The sequence below is a fragment of the Anomaloglossus baeobatrachus genome, chromosome 11 (genome assembly GCF_048569485.1).
Source record: "Anomaloglossus baeobatrachus isolate aAnoBae1 chromosome 11, aAnoBae1.hap1, whole genome shotgun sequence".
NCBI classification, from domain to species: domain Eukaryota; kingdom Metazoa; phylum Chordata; class Amphibia; order Anura; family Aromobatidae; genus Anomaloglossus; species Anomaloglossus baeobatrachus.
In genome coordinates, this window is record NC_134363.1 from 5,205,524 (window position 1) to 5,231,640 (window position 26,117).

Below are 26,117 nucleotides of genomic sequence, written 5' to 3' on the forward strand. Positions count from 1 at the left end.
GGCGGGGTCTCACCTTGGTCTCGGCCAGCTGGCGTTTCAGCAGCTGCAGCGCCTCGGCGTGCCCCTGTGCGCTCTCCTGCAGCGCCTGCAGCTGCTCCTTCAGTTCTCTCTGAGGGAGAAAAATAAAGTGATCCACAGGATCCGGAAGATGAGAAGTATGGAAGCATCATCCATCATCATCCTCCATCACCACCATCTGCACACCAAGGTGATGGAGCGGATAACGGAGGCCACAGCCTGTATACAGAGACCGTGGAGCGGATGACAGAGGCCACAGCCTGTATACAGAGACCGTGGAGGGGATGACGGAGGCCACAGCCTGTATACAGAGACCGTGGAGGGGATGATGGAGGCCACAGCCTGTATACAGAGACCGTGGAGGGGATGACGGAGGCCACAGCCTGTATACAGAGACCGTGGAGCAGATGACGGAGGCCACAGCCTGTATACAGAGACCGTGGAGGGGATGACGGAGGCCACAGCCTGTATACAGAGACCGTGGAGGGGATGATGGAGGCCACAGCCTGTATACAGAGACCGTGGAGCAGATGACGGAGGCCACAGCCTGTATACAGAGACCGTGGAGGGGATGACGGAGGCCACAGCCTGTATACAGAGACCGTGGAGGGGATGACGGAGGCCACAGCCTGTATACAGAGACCGTGGAGCAGATGACGGAGGCCACAGCCTGTATACAGAGACCGTGGAGGGGATGACGGAGGCCACAGCCTGTATACAGAGACCGTGGAGGGGATGACGGAGGCCACAGCCTGTATACAGAGACCGTGGAGCAGATGACGGAGGCCACAGCCTGTATACAGAGACCGTGGAGGGGATGACGGAGGCCACAGCCTGTATACAGAGACCGTGGAGGGGATGACAGAGGCCACAGCCTGTATAGAGACCGTGGAGCGGATGACTCAGGCCACAGCCTGTATACAGAGACCGTGGAGCAGATGACGGAGGCCACAGCCTATATACAGAGACCGTGGAGCAGATGACAGAGGCCACAGCCTGTATACAGAGACCGTGGAGGGGATGACGGAGGCCACAGCCTGTATACAGAGACCGTGGAGGGGATGATGGAGGCCACAGCCTGTATACAGAGACCGTGGAGGGGATGATGGAGGCCACAGCCTGTATACAGAGACCGTGGAGCAGATGACGGAGGCCACAGCCTGTATACAGAGACCGTGGAGGGGATGATGGAGGCCACAGCCTGTATACAGAGACCGTGGAGGGGATGACGGAGGCCACAGCCTGTATACAGAGACCGTGGAGGGGATGACGGAGGCCACAGCCTGTATACAGAAACCGTGGAGCGGATGACGGAGGCCACAGCCTGTATACAGAGACCGTGGAGGGGATGACGGAGGCCACAGCCTGTATACAGAGACCGTGGAGGGGATGACGGAGGCCACAGCCTGTATACAGAGACCGTGGAGGGGATGACGGAGGCCACAGCCTGTATACAGAGACCGTGGAGGGGATGACGGAGGCCACAGCCTGTATACAGAGACCGTGGAGGGGATGACGAAGGCCACAGCTGTATACAGAGACCGTGGAGCGGATGACGGAGGCCACAGCCTGTATACAGAGACCGTGGAGCAGATGACGGAGGCCACAGCCTGTATACAGAGACCGTGGAGCAGATGACGGAGGCCACAGCCTGTATACAGAGACCGTGGAGCGGATGACGGAGGCCACAGCCTGTATACAGAGACCGTGGAGCGGATGACGGAGGCCACAGCCTGTATACAGAGACCGTGGAGGGGATGACGGAGGCCACAGCCTGTATACAGAGACCGTGGAGCGGATGATAGGGGCCACAGCCTGTATACAGAGACCGTGGAGGGGATGACGGAGGCCACAGCCTGTATACAGAGACCGTGGAGGGGATGACGGAGGCCACAGCCTGTATACAGAGACCGTGGAGGGGATGACGGAGGCCACAGCCTGTATACAGAGACCGTGGAGGGGATGACGGAGGCCACAGCCTGTATACAGAGACCGTGGAGGGGATGACGGAGGCCACAGCCTGTATACAGAGACCGTGGAGCGGATGACGGAGGCCACAGCCTGTATACAGAGACCGTGGAGCGGATGACGGAGGCCACAGCCTGTATACAGAGACCGTGGAGCGGATGACGGAGGCCACAGCCTGTATACAGAGACCGTGGAGCGGATGACGGAGGCCACAGCCTGTATACAGAGACCGTGGAGCGGATGATAGGGGCCACAGCCTGTATACAGAGACCGTGCAGCGGATGATAGGGGCCACAGCCTGTATACAGAGACCGTGGAGCGGATGACAGAGCCACAGCCTGTATACAGAGACCGTGGAGCGGATGACAGAGCCACAGGCTGTATACAGAGACAGAGCCACAGGCTGTATACAGAGACCGTGGAGCGGATGACGGAGGCCACAGCCTGTATACAGAGACCGTGGAGCGGATGACGGAGGCCACAGCCTGTATACAGAGACCGTGGAGCGGATGACGGAGGCCACAGCCTGTATACAGAGACCGTGGAGCGGATGATAGGGGCCACAGCCTGTATACAGAGACCGTGCAGCGGATGATAGGGGCCACAGCCTGTATACAGAAACCGTGGAGCGGATGACAGAGCCACAGCCTGTATACAGAGACCGTGGAGCGGATGACAGAGCCACAGGCTGTATACAGAGACAGAGCCACAGGCTGTATACAGAGACCGTGGAGCGGATGACGGAGGCCACAGCCTGTATACAGAGACCGTGGAGCGGATGACGGAGGCCACAGCCTGTATACAGAAACCGTGGAGCGGATGACAGAGCCACAGGCTGTATACAGAGACCGTGGAGGGGATGACAGAGGCCACAGCCTGTATACAGAGACCGTGGAGGGGATGACTGAGGCCACAGCCTGTATACAGAGACCGTGGAGCGGATGACTGAGGCCACAGCCTGTATACAGAGACCGTGGAGCGGATGACAGAGGCCACAGCCTGTATACAGAGACCGTGGAGGGGATGACTGAGGCCACAGCCTGTATACAGAGACCGTGGAGCGGATGACAGAGGCCACAGCCTGTATACAGAGACCGTGGAGGGGATGACAGAGGCCACAGCCTGTATACAGAGACCGTGTAGGGGATGACAGAGCCACAGCCTGTATACAGAGACCGTGGAGGGGATGATGGAGGCCACAGCCTGTATACAGAGACCGTGGAGCGGATGACAGAGGCCACAGCCTGTATACAGAGACCGTGGAGCGGATGATGGAGGCCACAGCCTGTATACAGAGACCGTGGAGCGGATGACAGAGGCCACAGCCTGTATACAGAGACCGTGGAGCGGATGACAGAGCCACAGCCTGTATACAGAGACCGTGGAGGGGATGACGGAGGCCACAGCCTGTATACAGAGACCGTGGAGGGGATGACAGAGGCCACAGCCTGTATACAGAGACCGTGGAGCGGATGACGGAGGCCACAGCCTGTATACAGAGACCGGGGAGCGGATGATGGAGGCCACAGCCTGTATACAGAGACCGTGGAGGGGATGACAGAGGCCACAGCCTGTATACAGAGACCGTGGAGCGGATGACGAAGGCCACAGCCTGTATACAGAGACCGTGGAGCGGATGACGGAGGCCACAGCCTGTATACAGAGACCGTGGAGCAGATGACTGAGGCCACTGCCTGTATACAGAGACCGTGGAGCGGATGACGGAGGCCACAGCCTGTATACAGAGACCGTGGAGCAGATGACAGAGGCCACAGCCTGTATACAGAGACCGTGGAGCAGATGACTGAGGCCACTGCCTGTATACAGAGACCGTGGAGGGGATGATGGAGGCCACAGCCTGTATACAGAGACCGTGGAGCGGATGATGGAGGCCACAGCCTGTATACAGAGACCGTGGAGCGGATGACGGAGGCCACAGCCTGTATACAGAGACCGTGGAGCAGATGACGGAGGCCACAGCCTGTATACAGAGACCGTGGAGCAGATGACGGAGGCCACAGCCTGTATACAGAGACCGTGGAGCGGATGACGGAGGCCACAGCCTGTATACAGAGACCATGGAGCAGATGACTGAGGCCACAGCCTGTATACAGAGACCGTGGAGCAGATGACGGAGGCCACAGCCTGTATACAGAGACCGTGGAGCAGATGACTGAGGCCACAGCCTGTATACAGAGACCGTGGAGCAGATGACGGAGGCCACAGCCTGTATACAGAGACCGTGGAGGGGATGACGGAGGCCACAGCCTGTATACAGAGACCGTGGAGCGGATGACGGAGGCCACAGCCTGTATACAGAGACCGTGGAGCAGATGACGGAGGCCACAGCCTGTATACAGAAACCGTGGAGGGGATGACGGAGGCCACAGCCTGTATACAGAGACCGTGGAGCGGATGACGGAGGCCACAACCTGTATACAGAGACCGTGGAGCGGATGATGGAGGCCACAGCCTGTATACAGAGACCGTGGAGGGGATGACAGAGGCCACAGCCTGTATACAGAGACCGTGGAGCGGATGACAGAGCCACAGCCTGTATACAGAAACCGTGGAGGGGATGACGGAGGCCACAGCCTGTATACAGAGACCGTGGAGCGGATGACGGAGGCCACAACCTGTATACAGAGACCGTGGAGCGGATGATGGAGGCCACAGCCTGTATACAGAGACCGTGGAGGGGATGACAGAGGCCACAGCCTGTATACAGAGACCGTGGAGCAGATGACGGAGGCCACAGCCTGTATACAGAGACCATGGAGCGGATGACGGAGGCCACAGCCTGTATACAGAGACCGTGGAGCGGATGACGGAGGCCACAGCCTGTATACAGAGACAGTGGAGCAGATGACGGAGGCCACAGCCTGTATACAGAGACCGTGGAGCAGATGACTGAGGCCACAGCCTGTATACAGAGACCGTGGAGCAGATGACTGAGGCCACAGCCTGTATACAGAGACCGTGGAGCGGATGACGGAGGCCACAGCCTGTATACAGAGACCGTGGAGCGGATGACGGAGGCCACAGCCTGTATACAGAGACCGTGGAGCGGATGACGGAGGCCACAGCCTGTATACAGAGACCGTGGAGCGGATGACGGAGGCCACAGCCTGTATACAGAGACCGTGGAGCAGATGACGGAGGCCACAGCCTGTATACAGAGACCGTGTTGCAGATGACGGAGGCCACAGCCTGTATACAGAGACCGTGGAGCGGATGATAGGGGCCACAGCCTGTATACAGAAACCGTGGAGCGGATGATGGAGGCCACAGGCTGTATACAGAGACCGTGGAGCAGATGACGGAGGCCACAGCCTGTATACAGAGACCGTGGAGCAGATGACAGAGGCCACAGCCTGTATACAGAGACCGTGGAGCAGATGACTGAGGCCACAGCCTGTATACAGAGACCGTGGAGCGGATGACGGAGGCCACAGCCTGTATACAGAAACCGTGGAGTGGATGACAGAGCCACAGCCTGTATACAGAGACCGTGGAGCGGATGACAGAGCCACAGGCTGTATACAGAGACCGTGGAGCGGATGACGGAGGCCACAGCCTGTATACAGAGACCGTGGAGCGGATGACGGAGGCCACAGCCTGTATACAGAAACCGTGGAGCGGATGACAGAGCCACAGGCTGTATACAGAGACCGTGGAGGGGATAACAGAGGCCACAGCCTGTATACAGAGACCGTGGAGGGGATGACTGAGGCCACAGCCTGTATACAGAGACCGTGGAGCGGATGACTGAGGCCACAGCCTGTATACAGAGACCGTGGAGCGGATGACAGAGGCCACAGCCTGTATACAGAGACCGTGGAGGGGATGACTGAGGCCACAGCCTGTATACAGAGACCGTGGAGCGGATGACAGAGGCCACAGCCTGTATACAGAGACCGTGGAGGGGATGACAGAGGCCACAGCCTGTATACAGAGACCGTGGAGGGGATGACAGAGCCACAGCCTGTATACAGAGACCGTGGAGCAGATGACGGAGGCCACAGCCTGTATACAGAGACCGTGGAGGGGATGATGGAGGCCACAGCCTGTATACAGAGACCGTGGAGCGGATGACAGAGGCCACAGCCTGTATACAGAGACCGTGGAGCGGATGATGGAGGCCACAGCCTGTATACAGAGACCGTGGAGCGGATGACAGAGGCCACAGCCTGTATACAGAGACCGTGGAGCGGATGACAGAGCCACAGCCTGTATACAGAGACCGTGGAGGGGATGACGGAGGCCACAGCCTGTATACAGAGACCGTGGAGGGGATGACGGAGGCCACAGCCTGTATACAGAGACCGTGGAGGGGATGACAGAGGCCACAGCCTGTATACAGAGACCGTGGAGCGGATGACGGAGGCCACAGCCTGTATACAGAGACCGTGGAGGGGATGACTGAGGCCACAGCCTGTATACAGAGACCGTGGAGCGGATGACAGAGGCCACAGCCTGTATACAGAGACCGTGGAGCGGATGTCAGAGGCCACAGCCTGTATACAGAGACCGTGTAGGGGATGACAGAGCCACAGCCTGTATACAGAGACCGTGGAGGGGATGACTGAGGCCACAGCCTGTATACAGAGACCGTGGAGCGGATGACTGAGGCCACAGCCTGTATACAGAGACCGTGGAGCGGATGACAGAGGCCACAGCCTGTATACAGAGACCGTGGAGGGGATGACTGAGGCCACAGCCTGTATACAGAGACCGTGGAGCGGATGACAGAGGCCACAGCCTGTATACAGAGACCGTGTAGGGGATGACAGAGCCACAGCCTGTATACAGAGACCGTGGAGCAGATGACGGAGGCCACAGCCTGTATACAGAGACCGTGGAGGGGATGATGGAGGCCACAGCCTGTATACAGAGACCGTGGAGCGGATGACAGAGGCCACAGCCTGTATACAGAGACCGTGGAGCGGATGATGGAGGCCACAGCCTGTATACAGAGACCGTGGAGCGGATGACAGAGGCCACAGCCTGTATACAGAGACCGTGGAGCGGATGACAGAGCCACAGCCTGTATACAGAGACCGTGGAGGGGATGACGGAGGCCACAGCCTGTATACAGAGACCGTGGAGCGGATGACAGAGGCCACAGCCTGTATACAGAGACCGTGGAGCGGATGACGGAGGCCACAGCCTGTATACAGAGACCGGGGAGCGGATGATGGAGGCCACAGCCTGTATACAGAGACCGTGGAGGGGATGACAGAGGCCACAGCCTGTATACAGAGACCGTGGAGCGGATGACAGAGCCACAGCCTGTATACAGAGACCGTGGAGGGGATGACAGAGGCCACAGCCTGTATACAGAGACCGTGGAGCGGATGACAGAGGCCACAGCCTGTATACAGAGACCGTGGAGCGGATGACGGAGGCCACAGCCTGTATACAGAGACCGGGGAGCGGATGATGGAGGCCACAGCCTGTATACAGAGACCGTGGAGGGGATGACAGAGGCCACAGCCTGTATACAGAGACCGTGGAGCGGATGACGAAGGCCACAGCCTGTATACAGAGACCGTGGAGCGGATGACGGAGGCCACAGCCTGTATACAGAGACCGTGGAGCAGATGACTGAGGCCACTGCCTGTATACAGAGACCGTGGAGCGGATGACGGAGGCCACAGCCTGTATACAGAGACCGTGGAGCAGATGACAGAGGCCACAGCCTGTATACAGAGACCGTGGAGCAGATGACTGAGGCCACTGCCTGTATACAGAGACCGTGGAGGGGATGATGGAGGCCACAGCCTGTATACAGAGACCGTGGAGCGGACGATGGAGGCCACAGCCTGTATACAGAGACCGTGGAGCGGATGACGGAGGCCACAGCCTGTATACAGAGACCGTGGAGCAGATGACGGAGGCCACAGCCTGTATACAGAGACCGTGGAGCAGATGACGGAGGCCACAGCCTGTATACAGAGACCGTGGAGCGGATGACGGAGGCCACAGCCTGTATACAGAGACCATGGAGCAGATGACTGAGGCCACAGCCTGTATACAGAGACCGTGGAGCAGATGACGGAGGCCACAGCCTGTATACAGAGACCGTGGAGCAGATGACGGAGGCCACAGCCTGTATACAGAGACCGTGGAGGGGATGACGGAGGCCACAGCCTGTATACAGAGACCGTGGAGCGGATGACTGAGGCCACAGCCTGTATACAGAGACCGTGGAGCAGATGACGGAGGCCACAGCCTGTATACAGAAACCGTGGAGGGGATGACGGAGGCCACAGCCTGTATACAGAGACCGTGGAGCGGATGACGGAGGCCACAACCTGTATACAGAGACCGTGGAGCGGATGATGGAGGCCACAGCCTGTATACAGAGACCGTGGAGGGGATGACAGAGGCCACAGCCTGTATACAGAGACCGTGGAGGGGATGACAGAGGCCACAGCCTGTATACAGAGACCGTGGAGCAGATGACGGAGGCCACAGCCTGTATACAGAGACCATGGAGCGGATGACGGAGGCCACAGCCTGTATACAGAGACCGTGGAGCGGATGACGGAGGCCACAGCCTGTATACAGAGACAGTGGAGCAGATGACGGAGGCCACAGCCTGTATACAGAGACCGTGGAGCAGATGACTGAGGCCACAGCCTGTATACAGAGACCGTGGAGGGGATGACAGAGGCCACAGCCTGTATACAGAGACCGTGGAGCGGATGACAGAGGCCACAGCCTGTATACAGAGACCGTGGAGCGGATGACGGAGGCCACAGCCTGTATACAGAGACCGTGGAGCAGATGACTGAGGCCACAGCCTGTATACAGAGACCGTGGAGCGGATGACGGAGGCCACAGCCTGTATACAGAGACCGTGGAGCGGATGACGGAGGCCACAGCCTGTATACAGAGACCGTGGAGCGGATGATGGAGGCCACAGCCTGTATACAGAGACCGTGGAGCGGATGACGGAGGCCACAGCCTGTATACAGAGACCGTGGAGCAGATGACGGAGGCCACAGCCTGTATACAGAGACCGTGTTGCAGATGACGGAGGCCACAGCCTGTATACAGAGACCGTGGAGCGGATGATAGGGGCCACAGCCTGTATACAGAAACCGTGGAGCGGATGATGGAGGCCACAGGCTGTATACAGAGACCGTGGAGCAGATGACGGAGGCCACAGGCTGTATACAGAGACCGTGGAGCAGATGACGGAGGCCACAGCCTGTATACAGAGACCGTGGAGGGGATGACGGAGGCCACAGCCTGTATACAGAGACCGTGGAGCAGATGACTGAGGCCACAGCCTGTATACAGAGACCGTGGAGCGGATGACGGAGGCCACAGCCTGTATACAGAAACCGTGGAGCGGATGACAGAGCCACAGCCTGTATACAGAGACCGTGGAGCGGATGACAGAGCCACAGGCTGTATACAGAGACCGTGGAGCGGATGACGGAGGCCACAGCCTGTATACAGAGACCGTGGAGCGGATGACGGAGGCCACAGCCTGTATACAGAAACCGTGGAGCGGATGACAGAGCCACAGGCTGTATACAGAGACCGTGGAGGGGATAACAGAGGCCACAGCCTGTATACAGAGACCGTGGAGGGGATGACTGAGGCCACAGCCTGTATACAGAGACCGTGGAGCGGATGACTGAGGCCACAGCCTGTATACAGAGACCGTGGAGCGGATGACAGAGGCCACAGCCTGTATACAGAGACCGTGGAGGGGATGACTGAGGCCACAGCCTGTATACAGAGACCGTGGAGCGGATGACAGAGGCCACAGCCTGTATACAGAGACCGTGGAGGGGATGACAGAGGCCACAGCCTGTATACAGAGACCGTGGAGGGGATGACAGAGCCACAGCCTGTATACAGAGACCGTGGAGCAGATGACGGAGGCCACAGCCTGTATACAGAGACCGTGGAGGGGATGATGGAGGCCACAGCCTGTATACAGAGACCGTGGAGCGGATGACAGAGGCCACAGCCTGTATACAGAGACCGTGGAGCGGATGATGGAGGCCACAGCCTGTATACAGAGACCGTGGAGCGGATGACAGAGGCCACAGCCTGTATACAGAGACCGTGGAGCGGATGACAGAGCCACAGCCTGTATACAGAGACCGTGGAGGGGATGACGGAGGCCACAGCCTGTATACAGAGACCGTGGAGGGGATGACGGAGGCCACAGCCTGTATACAGAGACCGTGGAGGGGATGACAGAGGCCACAGCCTGTATACAGAGACCGTGGAGCGGATGACGGAGGCCACAGCCTGTATACAGAGACCGTGGAGGGGATGACTGAGGCCACAGCCTGTATACAGAGACCGTGGAGCGGATGACAGAGGCCACAGCCTGTATACAGAGACCGTGGAGCGGATGTCAGAGGCCACAGCCTGTATACAGAGACCGTGGAGCAGATGACGGAGGCCACAGCCTGTATACAGAGACCGTGGAGCGGATGACGGAGGGCACAGCCTGTATACAGAGACCGTGGAGGGGATGACAGAGGCCACAGCCTGTATACAGAGACCGTGGAGCAGATGACGGAGGCCACAGCCTGTATACAGAGACCGTGGAGCGGATGTCAGAGGCCACAGCCTGTATACAGAGACCGTGGAGCGGATGATGGAGACCACAGCCTGTATACAGAGACCGTGGAGCAGATGACGGAGGCCACAGCCTGTATACAGAAACCGTGGAGCAGATGACGGAGGCCACAGCCTGTATACAGAGACCGTGGAGCAAATGACGGAGGCCACAGCCTGTATACAGAGACCGTGGAGCGGATGATGGAGGCCACAGCCTGTATACAGAGACCGTGGAGCGGATGATGGAGGCCACAGCCTGTATACAGAGACCATGGAGCGGATGATGGAGGCCACAGCCTGTATACAGAGACCGTGGAGCGGATGACGGAGGCCACAGCCTGTATACAGAGACCGTGGAGCGGATGATGGAGGCCACAGCCTGTATACAGAGACCGTGGAGGGGATGACAGAGGCCACAGCCTGTATACAGAGACCGTGGAGCGGATGACGAAGGCCACAGCCTGTATACAGAGACCGTGGAGCGGATGACGGAGGCCACAGCCTGTATACAGAGACCGTGGAGCAGATGACTGAGGCCACTGCCTGTATACAGAGACCGTGGAGCGGATGACGGAGGCCACAGCCTGTATACAGAGACTGTGGAGCGGATGATAGGGGCCACAGCCTGTATACAGAGACCGTGGAGCAGATGACAGAGGCCACAGCCTGTATACAGAGACCGTGGAGCAGATGACTGAGGCCACTGCCTGTATACAGAGACCGTGGAGGGGATGATGGAGGCCACAGCCTGTATACAGAGACCGTGGAGCGGATGATGGAGGCCACAGCCTGTATACAGAGACCGTGGAGCGGATGACGGAGGCCACAGCCTGTATACAGAGACCGTAGAGCAGATGACGAAGGCCACAGCCTGTATACAGAGACCGTGGAGCGGATGATGGAGGCCACAGCCTGTATACAGAGACCGTGGAGCGGATGATGGAGGCCACAGCCTGTATACAGAGACTGTGGAGCGGATGACGGAGGCCACAGCCTATATACAGAGACCGTGGAGGGGATGACAGAGGCCACAGCCTGTATACAGAGACCGTGGAGCGGATGACGGAGGCCACAGCCTGTATACAGAGACCGTGGAGGGGATGACAGAGGCCACAGCCTGTATACAGAGACCGTGGAGGGGATGACAGAGGCCACAGTCTGTATACAGAGACCGTGGAGGGGATGACGGAGGCCACAGCCTGTATACAGAGACCGTGGAGCGGATGACGGAGGCCACAGCCTGTATACAGAGACCGTGGAGCGGATGACGGAGGCCACAGCCTATATACAGAGACCGTGGAGCGGATGACGGAGGCCACAGCCTGTATACAGAGACCGTGGAGCAGATGACAGAGGCCACAGCCTGTATACAGAGACCGTGGAGCAGATGACGGAGGCCACAGCCTGTATACAGAGACCGTGGAGCGGATGACGGAGGCCACAGCCTGTATACAGAGACCGTGGAGCAGATGACGGAGGCCACAGCCTGTATACAGAGACCGTGGAGCAGATGACGGAGGCCACAGCCTGTATACAGAGACCGTGGAGCAGATGACGGAGGCCACAGCCTGTATACAGAGACCGTGGAGCAGATGACGGAGGCCACAGCCTGTATACAGAGACCGTGGAGCAGATGACGGAGGCCACAGCCTGTATACAGAGACCGTGGAGCAGATGACTGAGGCCACAGCCTGTATACAGAGACCGTGGAGAAGATGACGGAGGCCACAGCCTGTATACAGAGACCGTGGAGCGGATGACGGAGGGCACAGCCTGTATACAGAGACCGTGGAGGGGATGACGGAGGGCACAGCCTGTATACAGAGACTGTGGAGCGGATGATAGGGGCCACAGCCTGTATACAGAGACCGTGGAGCAGATGACGGAGGCCACAGCCTGTATACAGAGACCGTGGAGCGGATGATAGGGGCCATAGCCTGTATACAGAGACCGTGGAGCAGATGACGGAGGCCACAGCCTGTATACAGAGACCGTGGAGGGGATGACGGAGGCCACAGCCTGTATACAGAGACCGTGGAGCAGATGACGGAGGCCACAGCCTGTATACAGAGACCGTGGAGCGGATGACGGAGGCCACAGCCTGTATACAGAGACCGTGGAGCGGATGACGGAGGCCACAGCCTGTATACAGAGACCATGGAGCAGATGACGGAGGCCACAGCCTGTATACAGAGACCGTGGAGGGGATGACGGTTGCCACAGCCTGTATACAGAGACCGTGGAGCGGATGACGGAGGCCACAACCTGTATACAGAGACCGTGGAGCGGATGATAGGGGCCACAGCCTGTATACAGAGACCGTGGAGCAGATGACGGAGGCCACAGCCTGTATACAGAGACCGTGGAGCAGATGACGGAGGCCACAGCCTGTATACAGAGACCGTGGAGGGGATGACGGAGGCCACAGCCTGTATACAGAGACCGTGGAGGGGATGACAGAGGCCACAGCCTGTATACAGAGACCGTGGAGGGGATGACAGAGGCCACAGCCTGTATACAGAGACCATGGAGCGGATGATGGAGGCCACAGCCTGTATACAGAGACCGTGGAGCGGATGACGGAGGCCACAGCCTGTATACAGAGACCGTGGAGCGGATGACAGAGCCACAGGCTGTATACAGAGACCGTGGAGCAGATGACGGAGGCCACAGCCTGTATACAGAGACCGTGGAGCGGATGATGGACGCCACAGCCTGTATACAGAGACCGTGGAGCGGATGATGGAGGCCACAGCCTGTATACAGAGACCGTGGAGCGGATGATGGACGCCACAGCCTGTATACAGAGACCGTGGAGCGGATGACGGAGGCCACAGCCTGTATACAGAAACCGTGGAGCGGATGATGGACGCCACAGCCTGTATACAGAGACCGTGGAGCGGATGACGGAGGCCACAGCCTGTATACAGAGACCGTGGAGCAGATGACAGAGCCACAGCCTGTATACAGAGACCGTGGAGGGGATGATGGAGGCCACAGCCTGTATACAGAGACCGTGGAGCGGATGACGGAGGCCACAGCCTGTATACAGAGACCGTGGAGCAGATGACGGAGGCCACAGCCTGTATACAGAGACCGTGGAGCAGATGACGGAGGCCACAGCCTGTATACAGAGACCGTGGAGCGGATGACGGAGGCCACAGCCTGTATACAGAGACCGTGGAGCAGATGACGGAGGCCACAGCCTGTATACAGAGACCGTGGAGCGGATGACGGAGGCCACAGCCTGTATACAGAGACCGTGGAGCGGATGACGGAGGCCACAGCCTGTATACAGAGACCGTGGAGGGGATGACAGAGGCCACAGCCTGTATACAGAGACCGTGGAGGGGATGACAAAGGCCACAGCCTGTATACAGAGACCGTGGAGCAGATGACGGAGGCCACAGCCTGTATACAGAGACCGTGGAGCGGATGACGGAGGCCACAGCCTGTATACAGAGACCGTGGAGCGGATGACAGAGGCCACAGCCTGTATACAGAGACCGTGGAGGGGATGACAGAGGCCACAGCCTGTATACAGAGACCGTGGAGGGGATGACAGAGGCCACAGTCTGTATACAGAGACCGTGGAGGGGATGACGGAGGCCACAGCCTGTATACAGAGACCGTGGAGCGGATGACGGAGGCCACAGCCTGTATACAGAGACCGTGGAGCGGATGACGGAGGCCACAGCCTATATACAGAGACCGTGGAGCGGATGACGGAGGCCACAGCCTGTATACAGAGACCGTGGAGCAGATGACAGAGGCCACAGCCTGTATACAGAGACCGTGGAGCAGATGACGGAGGCCACAGCCTGTATACAGAGACCGTGGAGCGGATGACGGAGGCCACAGCCTGTATACAGAGACCGTGGAGCAGATGACGGAGGCCACAGCCTGTATACAGAGACCGTGGAGCGGATGACGGAGGCCACAGCCTGTATACAGAGACCGTGGAGGGGATGACAGAGGCCACAGCCTGTATACAGAGACCATGGAGCGGATGATGGAGGCCACAGCCTGTATACAGAGACCGTGGAGCGGATGACGGAGGCCACAGCCTGTATACAGAGACCGTGGAGCAGATGACGGAGGCCACAGCCTGTATACAGAGACCGTGGAGCAGATGACGGAGGCCACAGCCTGTATACAGAGACCGTGGAGCAGATGACTGAGGCCACAGCCTGTATACAGAGACCGTGGAGCAGATGACGGAGGCCACAGCCTGTATACAGAGACCGTGGAGCGGATGACGGAGGGCACAGCCTGTATACAGAGACCGTGGAGCGGATGACGGAGGGCACAGCCTGTATACAGAGACCGTGTAGCGGATGATAGGGGCCACAGCCTGTATACAGAGACCGTGGAGCAGATGACGGAGGCCACAGCCTGTATACAGAGACCGTGGAGCGGATGATAGGGGCCACAGCCTGTATACAGAGACCGTGGAGCAGATGACGGAGGCCACAGCCTGTATACAGAGACCGTGGAGCAGATGACGGAGGCCACAGCCTGTATACAGAGACCGTGGAGCGGATGATAGGGGCCACAGCCTGTATACAGAGACCGTGGAGCAGATGACGGAGGCCACAGCCTGTATACAGAGACCGTGGAGGGGATGACGGAGGCCACAGCCTGTATACAGAGACCGTGGAGCGGATGACGGAGGCCACAACCTGTATACAGAGACCGTGGAGCGGATGATAGGGGCCACAGCCTGTATACAGAGACCGTGGAGCAGATGACGGAGGCCACATCCTGTATACAGAGACCGTGGAGCAGATGACGGAGGCCACAGCCTGTATACAGAGACCGTGGAGGGGATGACAGAGGCCACAGCCTGTATACAGAGACCGTGGAGCGGATGACGGAGGCCACAGCCTGTATACAGAGACCGTGGAGCGGATGACAGAGCCACAGGCTGTATACAGAGACCGTGGAGCAGATGACGGAGGCCACAGCCTGTATACAGAGACCGTGGAGTGGATGATGGACGCCACAGCCTGTATACAGAGACCGTGGAGCGGATGATGGACACCACAGCCTGTATACAGAGACCGTGGAGCGGATGACGGAGGCCACAGCCTGTATACAGAGACCGTGGAGCAGATGACAGAGCCACAGCCTGTATACAGAGACCGTGGAGGGGATGATGGAGGCCACAGCCTGTATACAGAGACCGTGGAGCGGATGATGGAGGCCACAGCCTGTATACAGAGACCGTGGAGCAGATGACGGAGGCCACAGCCTGTATACAGAGACCGTGGAGCGGATGACGGAGGCCACAGCTTGTATACAGAGACCGTGGAGCGGATGATGGAGGCCACAGCCTGTATACAGAGACTGTGGAGCGGATGACGGAGGCCATAGCCTGTATACAGAGACCGTGGAGGGGATGACGGAGGCCACAGCCTGTATACAGAGACCGTGGAGGGGATGACAGAGGCCACAGCCTGTATACAGAGACCGTGGAGCAGATGACGGAGGCCACAGCCTGTATACAGAGACCGTGGAGCGGATGATGGAGGCCACAGCCTGTATACAGAGACCGTGGAGCGGATGACAGAGGCCACAGCCTGTATACAGAGACCGTGGAGGGGATGACGGAGGCCACAGCCTGTATACAGAGACCGTGGAGGGGATGACTGAGGCCACAGCCTGTATACAGAGACCGTGGAGGGGATGACGGAGGCCACAGCCTGTATACAGAGACCGTGGAGCAGATGACGGAGGCCACAGCCTGTATACAGAGACCGTGGAGCAGATGACGGAGGCCACAGCCTGTATACAGAGACCGTGGAGGGGATGACGGAGGCCACAGCCTGTATACAGAAACCGTGGAGGGGATGACGGAGGCCACAGCCTGTATACAGAGACCCTGGAGGGGATGACGGAGGCCACAGCCTGTATACAGAGACCCTGGAGGGGATGACGGAGGCCACAGCCTGTATACAGAGACCGTGGAGGGGATGACGGAGGCCACAGCCTGTATACAGAGACCGTGGAGCGGATGATGGAGGCCACAGCCTGTATACAGAGACCGTGGAGCGGATGATAGGGGCCACAGCCTGTATACAGAAACCGTGGAGCAGATGACTGAGGCCACAGCCTGTATACAGAGACCGTGGAGCGGATGATAGGGGCCACAGCCTGTATACAGAAACCGTGGAGCGGATGACGGAGGCCACAGCCTGTATACAGAGACCGTGGAGCGGATGACGGAGGCCACAGCCTGTATACAGAGACCGTGGAGCAGATGACTGAGGCCACAGCCTGTATACAGAGACCGTGGAGCGGATGACGGAGGCCACAGCCTGTATACAGAGACCGTGGAGCGGATGACGGAGGCCACAGCCTGTATACAGAGACCGTGGAGCAGATGACTGAGGCCACAGCCTGTATACAGAGACCGTGGAGAGGATGACAGAGGCCACAGCCTGTATACAGAGACCGTGGAGCGGATGACGGAGGCCACAGCCTGTATACAGAGACCGTGGAGCGGATGATGGAGACCACAGCCTGTATACAGAGACCGTGGAACGGATGATAGGGGCCACAGCCTGTATACAGAGACCGTGGAGGGGATGACAGAGCCACAGCCTGTATACAGAGACCGTGGAGCAGATGACGGAGGCCACAGCCTGTATACAGAGACCGTGGAGCGGATGGAGGCCACAGCCTGTATACAGAGACCGTGGAGCGGATGACGGAGGCCACAGCCTGTATACAGAGACCGTGGAGCGGATGATGGAGGCCACAGCCTGTATACAGAGACCGTGGAGGGGATGACGGAGGCCACAGCCTGTATACAGAGACCGTGGAGCGGATGATGGAGGCCACAGCCTGTATACAGAGACCGTGGAGCGGATGATGGAGGCCACAGCCTGTATACAGAGACCGTGGAGCGGATGACGGAGGCCACAGCCTGTATACAGAGACCGTGGAGCGGATGACGGAGGCCACAGCCTGTATACAGAGACCGTGGAGCAGATGACTGAGGCCACAGCCTGTATACAGAGACCGTGGAGCGGATGACGGAGGCCACAGCCTGTATACAGAGACCGTGGAGCGGATGACGGAGGCCACAGCCTGTATACAGAGACCGTGGAGCAGATGACTGAGGCCACAGCCTGTATACAGAGACCGTGGAGAGGATGACAGAGGCCACAGCCTGTATACAGAGACCGTGGAGCGGATGACGGAGGCCACAGCCTGTATACAGAGACCGTGGAGCGGATGATGGAGACCACAGCCTGTATACAGAGACCGTGGAACGGATGATAGGGGCCACAGCCTGTATACAGAGACCGTGGAGGGGATGACAGAGCCACAGCCTGTATACAGAGACCGTGGAGCAGATGACGGAGGCCACAGCCTGTATACAGAGACCGTGGAGCGGATGGAGGCCACAGCCTGTATACAGAGACCGTGGAGCGGATGACGGAGGCCACAGCCTGTATACAGAGACCGTGGAGCGGATGATGGAGGCCACAGCCTGTATACAGAGACCGTGGAGGGGATGACGGAGGCCACAGCCTGTATACAGAGACCGTGGAGCGGATGATGGAGGCCACAGCCTGTATACAGAGACCGTGGAGCGGATGATGGAGGCCACAGCCTGTATACAGAGACCGTGGAGCGGATGACGGAGGCCACAGCCTGTATACAGAGACCGTGGAGCGGATGACGGAGGCCACAGCCTGTATACAGAGACCGTGGAGCGGATGATAGGGGCCACAGCCTGTATACAGAGACCGTGGAGCGGATGACGGAGGCCACAGCCTGTATACAGAGACCGTGGAGCGGATGATGGAGACCACAGCCTGTATACAGAGACCGTGGAACGGATGATAGGGGCCACAGCCTGTATACAGAGACCGTGGAGGGGATGACAGAGCCACAGCCTGTATACAGAGACCGTGGAGCAGATGACGGAGGCCACAGCCTGTATACAGAGACCGTGGAGCGGATGGAGGCCACAGCCTGTATACAGAGACCGTGGAGCGGATGACGGAGGCCACAGCCTGTATACAGAGACCGTGGAGCGGATGATGGAGGCCACAGCCTGTATACAGAGACCGTGGAGGGGATGACGGAGGCCACAGCCTGTATACAGAGACCGTGGAGCGGATGATGGAGGCCACAGCCTGTATACAGAGACCGTGGAGCGGATGACGGAGGCCACAGCCTGTATACAGAGACCGTGGAGCAGATGACTGAGGCCACAGCCTGTATACAGAGACCGTGGAGCGGATGACGGAGGCCACAGCCTGTATACAGAGACCGTGGAGCGGATGACGGAGGCCACAGCCTGTATACAGAGACCGTGGAGCAGATGACTGAGGCCACAGCCTGTATACAGAGACCGTGGAGAGGATGACAGAGGCCACAGCCTGTATACAGAGACCGTGGAGCGGATGACGGAGGCCACAGCCTGTATACAGAGACCGTGGAGCGGATGATGGAGACCACAGCCTGTATACAGAGACCGTGGAACGGATGATAGGGGCCACAGCCTGTATACAGAGACCGTGGAGGGGATGACAGAGCCACAGCCTGTATACAGAGACCGTGGAGCAGATGACGGAGGCCACAGCCTGTATACAGAGACCGTGGAGCGGATGGAGGCCACAGCCTGTATACAGAGACCGTGGAGCGGATGACGGAGGCCACAGCCTGTATACAGAGACCGTGGAGCGGATGATGGAGGCCACAGCCTGTATACAGAGACCGTGGAGGGGATGACGGAGGCCACAGCCTGTATACAGAGACCGTGGAGCGGATGATGGAGGCCACAGCCTGTATACAGAGACCGTGGAGCGGATGATGGAGGCCACAGCCTGTATACAGAGACCGTGGAGCGGATGACGGAGGCCACAGCCTGTATACAGAGACCGTGGAGCGGATGACGGAGGCCACAGCCTGTATACAGAGACCGTGGAGCGGATGATAGGGGCCACAGCCTGTATACAGAGACCGTGGAGCGGATGACGGAGGCCACAGCCTGTATACAGAGACCGTGGAGCGGATGATGGAGACCACAGCCTGTATACAGAGACCGTGGAACGGATGATAGGGGCCACAGCCTGTATACAGAGACCGTGGAGGGGATGACAGAGCCACAGCCTGTATACAGAGACCGTGGAGCAGATGACGGAGGCCACAGCCTGTATACAGAGACCGTGGAGCGGATGGAGGCCACAGCCTGTATACAGAGACCGTGGAGCGGATGACGGAGGCCACAGCCTGTATACAGAGACCGTGGAGCGGATGATGGAGGCCACAGCCTGTATACAGAGACCGTGGAGGGGATGACGGAGGCCACAGCCTGTATACAGAGACCGTGGAGCGGATGATGGAGGCCACAGCCTGTATACAGAGACCGTGGAGCGGATGATGGAGGCCACAGCCTGTATACAGAGACCGTGGAGCGGATGACGGAGGCCACAGCCTGTATACAGAGACCGTGGAGCGGATGACGGAGGCCACAGCCTGTATACAGAGACCGTGGAGCGGATGATAGGGGCCACAGTCTGTATACAGAGACCGTGGAGCGGATGACGGAGGCCACAGCCTGTATACAGAGACCGTGCAGTGTGTGTGGGTCACAGGTTATTGTCAGGCAGCTGGGGTCAGTGCACACAACACTGAGTACAGGGACTGCACCTACCACAATCCGGACAGAAAGCACAGGGGGAAGAAGACCGCGACTGCACCAACCGGGACCGCAGGGAGGGAAAGAGCAAAGTCACTGCACACACAATCAACCGCTTCATAACCCAACTGCACATCATCTATATACTACAGAGCTGCACTCACTATTCTGCTGGTGCAGTCACTGTGTACATACATTACTGATCCTGTATTATCATCCAGAGCTGCACTCACTATTCTGCTGGTGCAGTCACTGTGTACACACATTACTGATCCTGTATTATACTCCAGAGCTGCACTCACTATTCTGCTGGTGCAGTCACTGTGTACACACATTACTGATCCTGTATTAATCTCCAGAGCTGCACTCACTATTCTGCTGGTGCAGTCACTGTGTACACACATTACATTACTGATCCTGAGTTACCTCCTGTATTATCATCCAGAGCTGCACTCACTATTCTGCTGGTGCAGTCACTGTGTACATACATTACATTACTGATCCTGAGTTACCTCCTGTATTATCATCCAGAGCTGCAATCATTATTCTGCTGGTGCAGTCACTGTGTACATACATTACTGATCCTGAGTTACATCCTGTATTATACCCCAGAGCTGCACTCACTATTCTGCTGGTGCAGTCACTGTGTAGAGACATTACTGATCCTGAGTTACCTCCTGTATTATACCCCAGAGCTGCACTCACTATTCTGCTGGTGCAGTCACTGTGTACACACATTACATTACTGATTCTGAGTTACCTCCTGTATTATACTCCAGAGCTGCACTCACTATTCTGCTGGTGCAGTCACTGTGTACATACATTACATTACTGATTCTGAGTTACCTCCTGTATTATACTCCAGAGCTGCACTCACTATTCTGCTGGTGCAGTCACTGTGTACATACATTACATTACTGATCCTGAGTTACCTCCTGTATTATACTCCAGAGCAGCACTCACTATTCTGCTGGTGCAGTCACTGTGTACATACATTACATTACTGATCCTGAGTTACCTCCTGTATTATACTCCAGAGCTGCACTCACTATTCTGCTGGTGCAGTCACTGTGTACATACATTACATTACTGATTCTGAGTTACCTCCTGTATTATCCTCCAGAGCTGCACTCACTATTCTGCTGGTGCAGTCACTGTGTACATACATTACATTACTGATCCTGAGTTACCTCCTGTATTATACTCCAGAGCTGCACTCACTATTCTGCTGGTGCAGTCACTGTGTACATACATTACTGATCCTGAGTTTCCTCCTGTATTATACTCCAGAGCTGCACTCAGTATTCTGCTGGTGCAGTCACTGTGTACATACATTACTGATCCTGACTTACCTCCTGTATTATACTCCAGAGCTGCACTCACTATTCTGCTGGTGCAGTCACTGTGTACATACATTACATTACTGATCCTGAGTTACCTCCTGTATTATACTCCAGAGCTGCACTCACTATTCTGCTGGTGCAGTCACTGTGTACATACATTACATTACTGATCCTGAGTTACCTCCTGTATTATCATCCAGAGCTGCAATCACTATTCTGCTGGTACAGTCACTGTGTACACACATTATTGATCCTGTATTATCCTCCAGAGCTGCACTCACTATTCTGCTGATGCAGTCACTGTGTACATACATTACTGATCCTGAGTTACCTCCTGTATTATACTCCAGAGCTGCACTCACTATTCTGCTGGTGCAGTCACTGTGTACACACATTACTGATCCTGTGTTATCCTCCAGAGCTGCACTCACTATTCTGCTGGTGCAGTCACTGTGTACATACATTACATTACTGATCCTGAGTTACCTCCTGTATTATACTCCAGAGCTGCACTCACTATTCTGCTGGTGCAGTCACTGTGTACATACATTACATTACTGATCCTGAGTTACCTCCTGTATTATACTCCAGAGCTACACTCACTATTCTGCTGGTGCAGTCACTGTGTATATACATTACTGATCCTGAGTTACCTCCTGTATTATACCCCAGAGCTGCACTCACTATTCTGCTGGTGCAGTCACTGTGCACATACATTACTGATCCTGAGTTACCTCCTGTATTATACTCCAGAGCTGCACTCATTATTCTGCTGGTGCAGTCACTGTGTACATACATTACTGATGCTGAGTTACCTCCTGTATTATCCTCCAGAGCTGCACTCACTATTCTGCTGGTGCAGTCACTGTGTACATACTTTACATTACTGATCCTGAGTTACCTCCAGTATTATACTCCAGAGCTGCACTCACTATTCTGCTGGTGCAGTCACTGTGTACATACTTTACATTACTGATCCTGTATTATCCTCCAGAGGTGCACTCACTATTCTGCTGGTGCAGTCACTGTGTACATACATTACTGATCCTGAGTTACCTCCTGTATTATCCTCCAGAGCTGCACTCACTATTCTGCTGGTGCAGTCACTGTGTACATACATTACATTACTGATCCTGAGTTACCTCCTGTATTATACTCCAGAGCTGCACTCACTATTCTGCTGGTGCAGTCACTGTGCACATACATTACATTACTGATCCTGAGTTACCTCCTGTATTATACTCCAGAGCTGCACTCACTATTCTGCTGGTGCAGTCACTGTGCACATACATTACATTACTGATCCTGAGTTACCTCCTGTATTATACTCCAGAGCTGCACTCACTATTCTGCTGCTGCAGTCACTGTGTACATACATTACACTACTGATCCTGTGTTACCTCCTGTATTATCCTCCAGAGCTGCACTCACTATTCTGCTGGTGCAGTCACTGTGTACACACATTACTGATCCTGTGTTATCCTCCAGAGCTGTACTCACTATTCTGCTGGTGCAGTCACTGTGTACACACATTACTGATCCTGTGTTATCCTCCAGAGCTGTACTCACTATTCTGCTGGTGCAGTCACTGTGTACACACATTACTGATCCTGTGTTATCCTCCAGAGCTGCACTCACTATTCTGCTGGTGCAGTCACTGTGTACACACATTACATTACTGATCCTGAGTTACCTCCTGTATTATACTCCAGAGCTGCACTCACTATTCTGCTGGTGCAGTCACTGTGTACATACATTACATTACTGATCCTGAGTTACCTCCTGTATTATACTCCAGAGCTACACTCACTATTCTGCTGGTGCAGTCACTGTGTATATACATTACTGATCCTGAGTTACCTCCTGTATTATACCCCAGAGCTGCACTCACTATTCTGCTGGTGCAGTCACTGTGCACATACATTACTGATCCTGAGTTACCTCCTGTATTATACTCCAGAGCTGCACTCATTATTCTGCTGGTGCAGTCACTGTGTACATACATTACTGATCCTGAGTTACCTCCTGTATTATACTCCAGAGCTGCACTCACTATTCTGCTGGTGCAGTCACTGTGTACATACATTACTGATCCTGAGTTACCTCCTGTATTATCCTCCAGAGCTGCACTCACTATTCTGCTGGTGCAGTCACTGTGTACATACTTTACATTACTGATCCTGAGTTACCTCCAGTATTATACTCCAGAGCTGCACTCACTATTCTGCTGGTGCAGGCACTGTGTACATACATTACATTACTGATCCTGTGTTATCCTCCAGAGCTGCACTCACTATTCTGCTGGTGCAGTCACTGTGTACACACATTACTGATCCTGTGTTATCCTCCAGAGCTGTACTCACTATTCTGCTGGTGCAGTCACTGTGTACACACATTACTGATCCTGTGTTATCCTCCAGAGCTGCACTCACTATTCTGCTGGTGCAGTCACTGTGTACACACATTACTGATCCTGTGTTATCCTCCAGAGCTGCACTCACTATTCTGCTGGTGCAGTCACTGTGTACATACATTACTGATCACTCCAGAGCTACACTCACTATTCTGCTGGTGCAGTCACTGTGTACATACATTACTGATCCTGAGTTACCTCCTGTATTATACTCCAGAGCTGCACTCACTATTCTGCTGGTGCAGGCACTGTGTACATACATTACATTACTGATCCTGTGTTATCCTCCAGAGCTGCACTCACTATTCTGCTGGTGCAGTCACTGTGTACACACATTACTGATCCTGTGTTATCCTCCAGAGCTGTACTCACTATTCTGCTGGTGCAGTCACTGTGTACACACATTACTGATCCTGTGTTATCCTCCAGAGCTGCACTCACTATTCTGCTGGTGCAGTCACTGTGTACACACATTACTGATCCTGTGTTATCCTCCAGAGCTGCACTCACTATTCTGCTGGTGCAGTCACTGTGTACATACATTACTGATCCTGAGTTACCTCCTGTATTATACTCCAGAGCTACACTCACTATTCTGCTGGTGCAGTCACTGTGTACATACATTACTGATCCTGAGTTACCTCCTGTATTATACTCCAGAGCTGCACTCACTATTCTGCTGGTGCAGTCACTGTGTACACACATTACTGATCCTGAGTTACCTCCTGTATTATACTCCAGAGCTACACTCACTATTCTGCTGGTGCAGTCACTGTGTACATACATTACTGATCCTGAGTTACCTCCTGTATTATACTCCAGAGCTGCACTCACTATTCTGCTGGTGCAGTCACTGTGTACATACATTACTGATCCTGAGTTACCTCCTGTATTATACTCCAGAGCTACACTCACTATTCTGCTGGTGCAGTCACTGTGTACATACATTACTGATCCTGAGTTACCTCCTGTATTATACTCCAGAGCTGCACTCACTATTCTGCTGGTGCAGTCACTGTGTACACACATTACTGATCCTGTGTTATCCTCCAGAGCTGCACTCACTATTCTGCAGTCACTGCCCTGATTCTGGGCGCCCCTCACCTGCAGCTCCTCGAAGGCCTCGTCCACGTTGGTCACCTGGTGCTGCTCGTGGAGGGAGGGCTCGTCACAGAAGAAGCAGACCACGGCGCGGTCCGTCAGGCAGAAGAGCTTCACCTTGTCGTGGTCCTTGCAGGGGAAGCAGCTCCGTTGGGCGCTGAGGATGGCGTCCAGGGGGAAGGCGGAGTAGCGCTCCACTATGTTGGCCAGCTTCAGGCTGGGGGACAGGGTGGGCTCGGAGAAGGTGCGGCGACACTCCGGGCAGTCCAGCGGGCCCCCGGCTTGTGCCGGCTCCAGTGCTCAGTGATGCACTTACGGCAGAAGTAATGTTCACAGCCGAAGCTGACGGGGTCCTGGTAGATGCTGAGGCAGATGGAGCACAGCAGCTCGTCCTTCAGGCAGCACGCCATCCTGGGGGCGGCAGAGGACCGGCGGGGGGGGCTCTGCTGTGCCAAGTGGTGGCGGTGGAGGCTCTGCTGTGCCAAGTGGTGGCGGTGGAGGCTCCGCTGTGCCAAGTGGTGGCGGTGGAGGCTCCGCTGGGCCAAGTGGTGGCGGTGGAGGCTCCGCTGTGCCAAGTGGTGGTGGTGGAGGCTCCGCTGTGCCAAGTGGTGGCGGTGGAGGCTCTGCTGTGCCAAGTGGTGGCAGTGGAGGCTCCGCTGTGCCAAGTGGTGGTTGTGGAGGGTCTGCTGTGCCAAGTGGTGGCGGTGGAGGCTCCGCTGTGCCAAGTGGTGGCGGTGGAGGCTCCGCTGGGCCAAGTGGTTGGAGGCTCCGCTGGGCCAAGTGGTGGCGGTGGAGGCTCCGCTGTGCCAAGTGGTGGTGGTGGAGGCTCCGCTGTGCCAAGTGGTGGCGGTGGAGGCTCTGCTGTGCCAAGTGGTGGCAGTGGAGGCTCCGCTGTGCCAAGTGGTGGTTGTGGAGGGTCTGCTGTGCCAAGTGGTGGCGGTGGAGGCTCCGCTGTGCCAAGTGGTGGTTGTGGAGGGTCTGCTGTGCCAAGTGGTGGCGGTGGAGGCTCCGCTGG

The 26,117-nt window shown here is 56.5% G+C and overlaps 1 protein-coding gene across 1 annotated transcript in view; it reads right to left on the minus strand.

Annotated features, from left to right (window-relative positions):
• The window catches only part of TRIM62 (tripartite motif containing 62), a 39,557-nt gene extending 13,701 nt beyond the window's left edge, over positions 1 to 25,856 (minus strand). The window contains 3 exon segments of the mRNA XM_075328326.1: positions 14 to 109; positions 25,106 to 25,383; positions 25,386 to 25,856. Of these exon segments, the coding sequence (XP_075184441.1) occupies positions 14 to 109; positions 25,106 to 25,383; positions 25,386 to 25,512 (501 nt within the window). The 5' untranslated portion in view covers positions 25,513 to 25,856.
• Between the last annotated feature and the right edge of the window lie 261 nt (positions 25,857 to 26,117).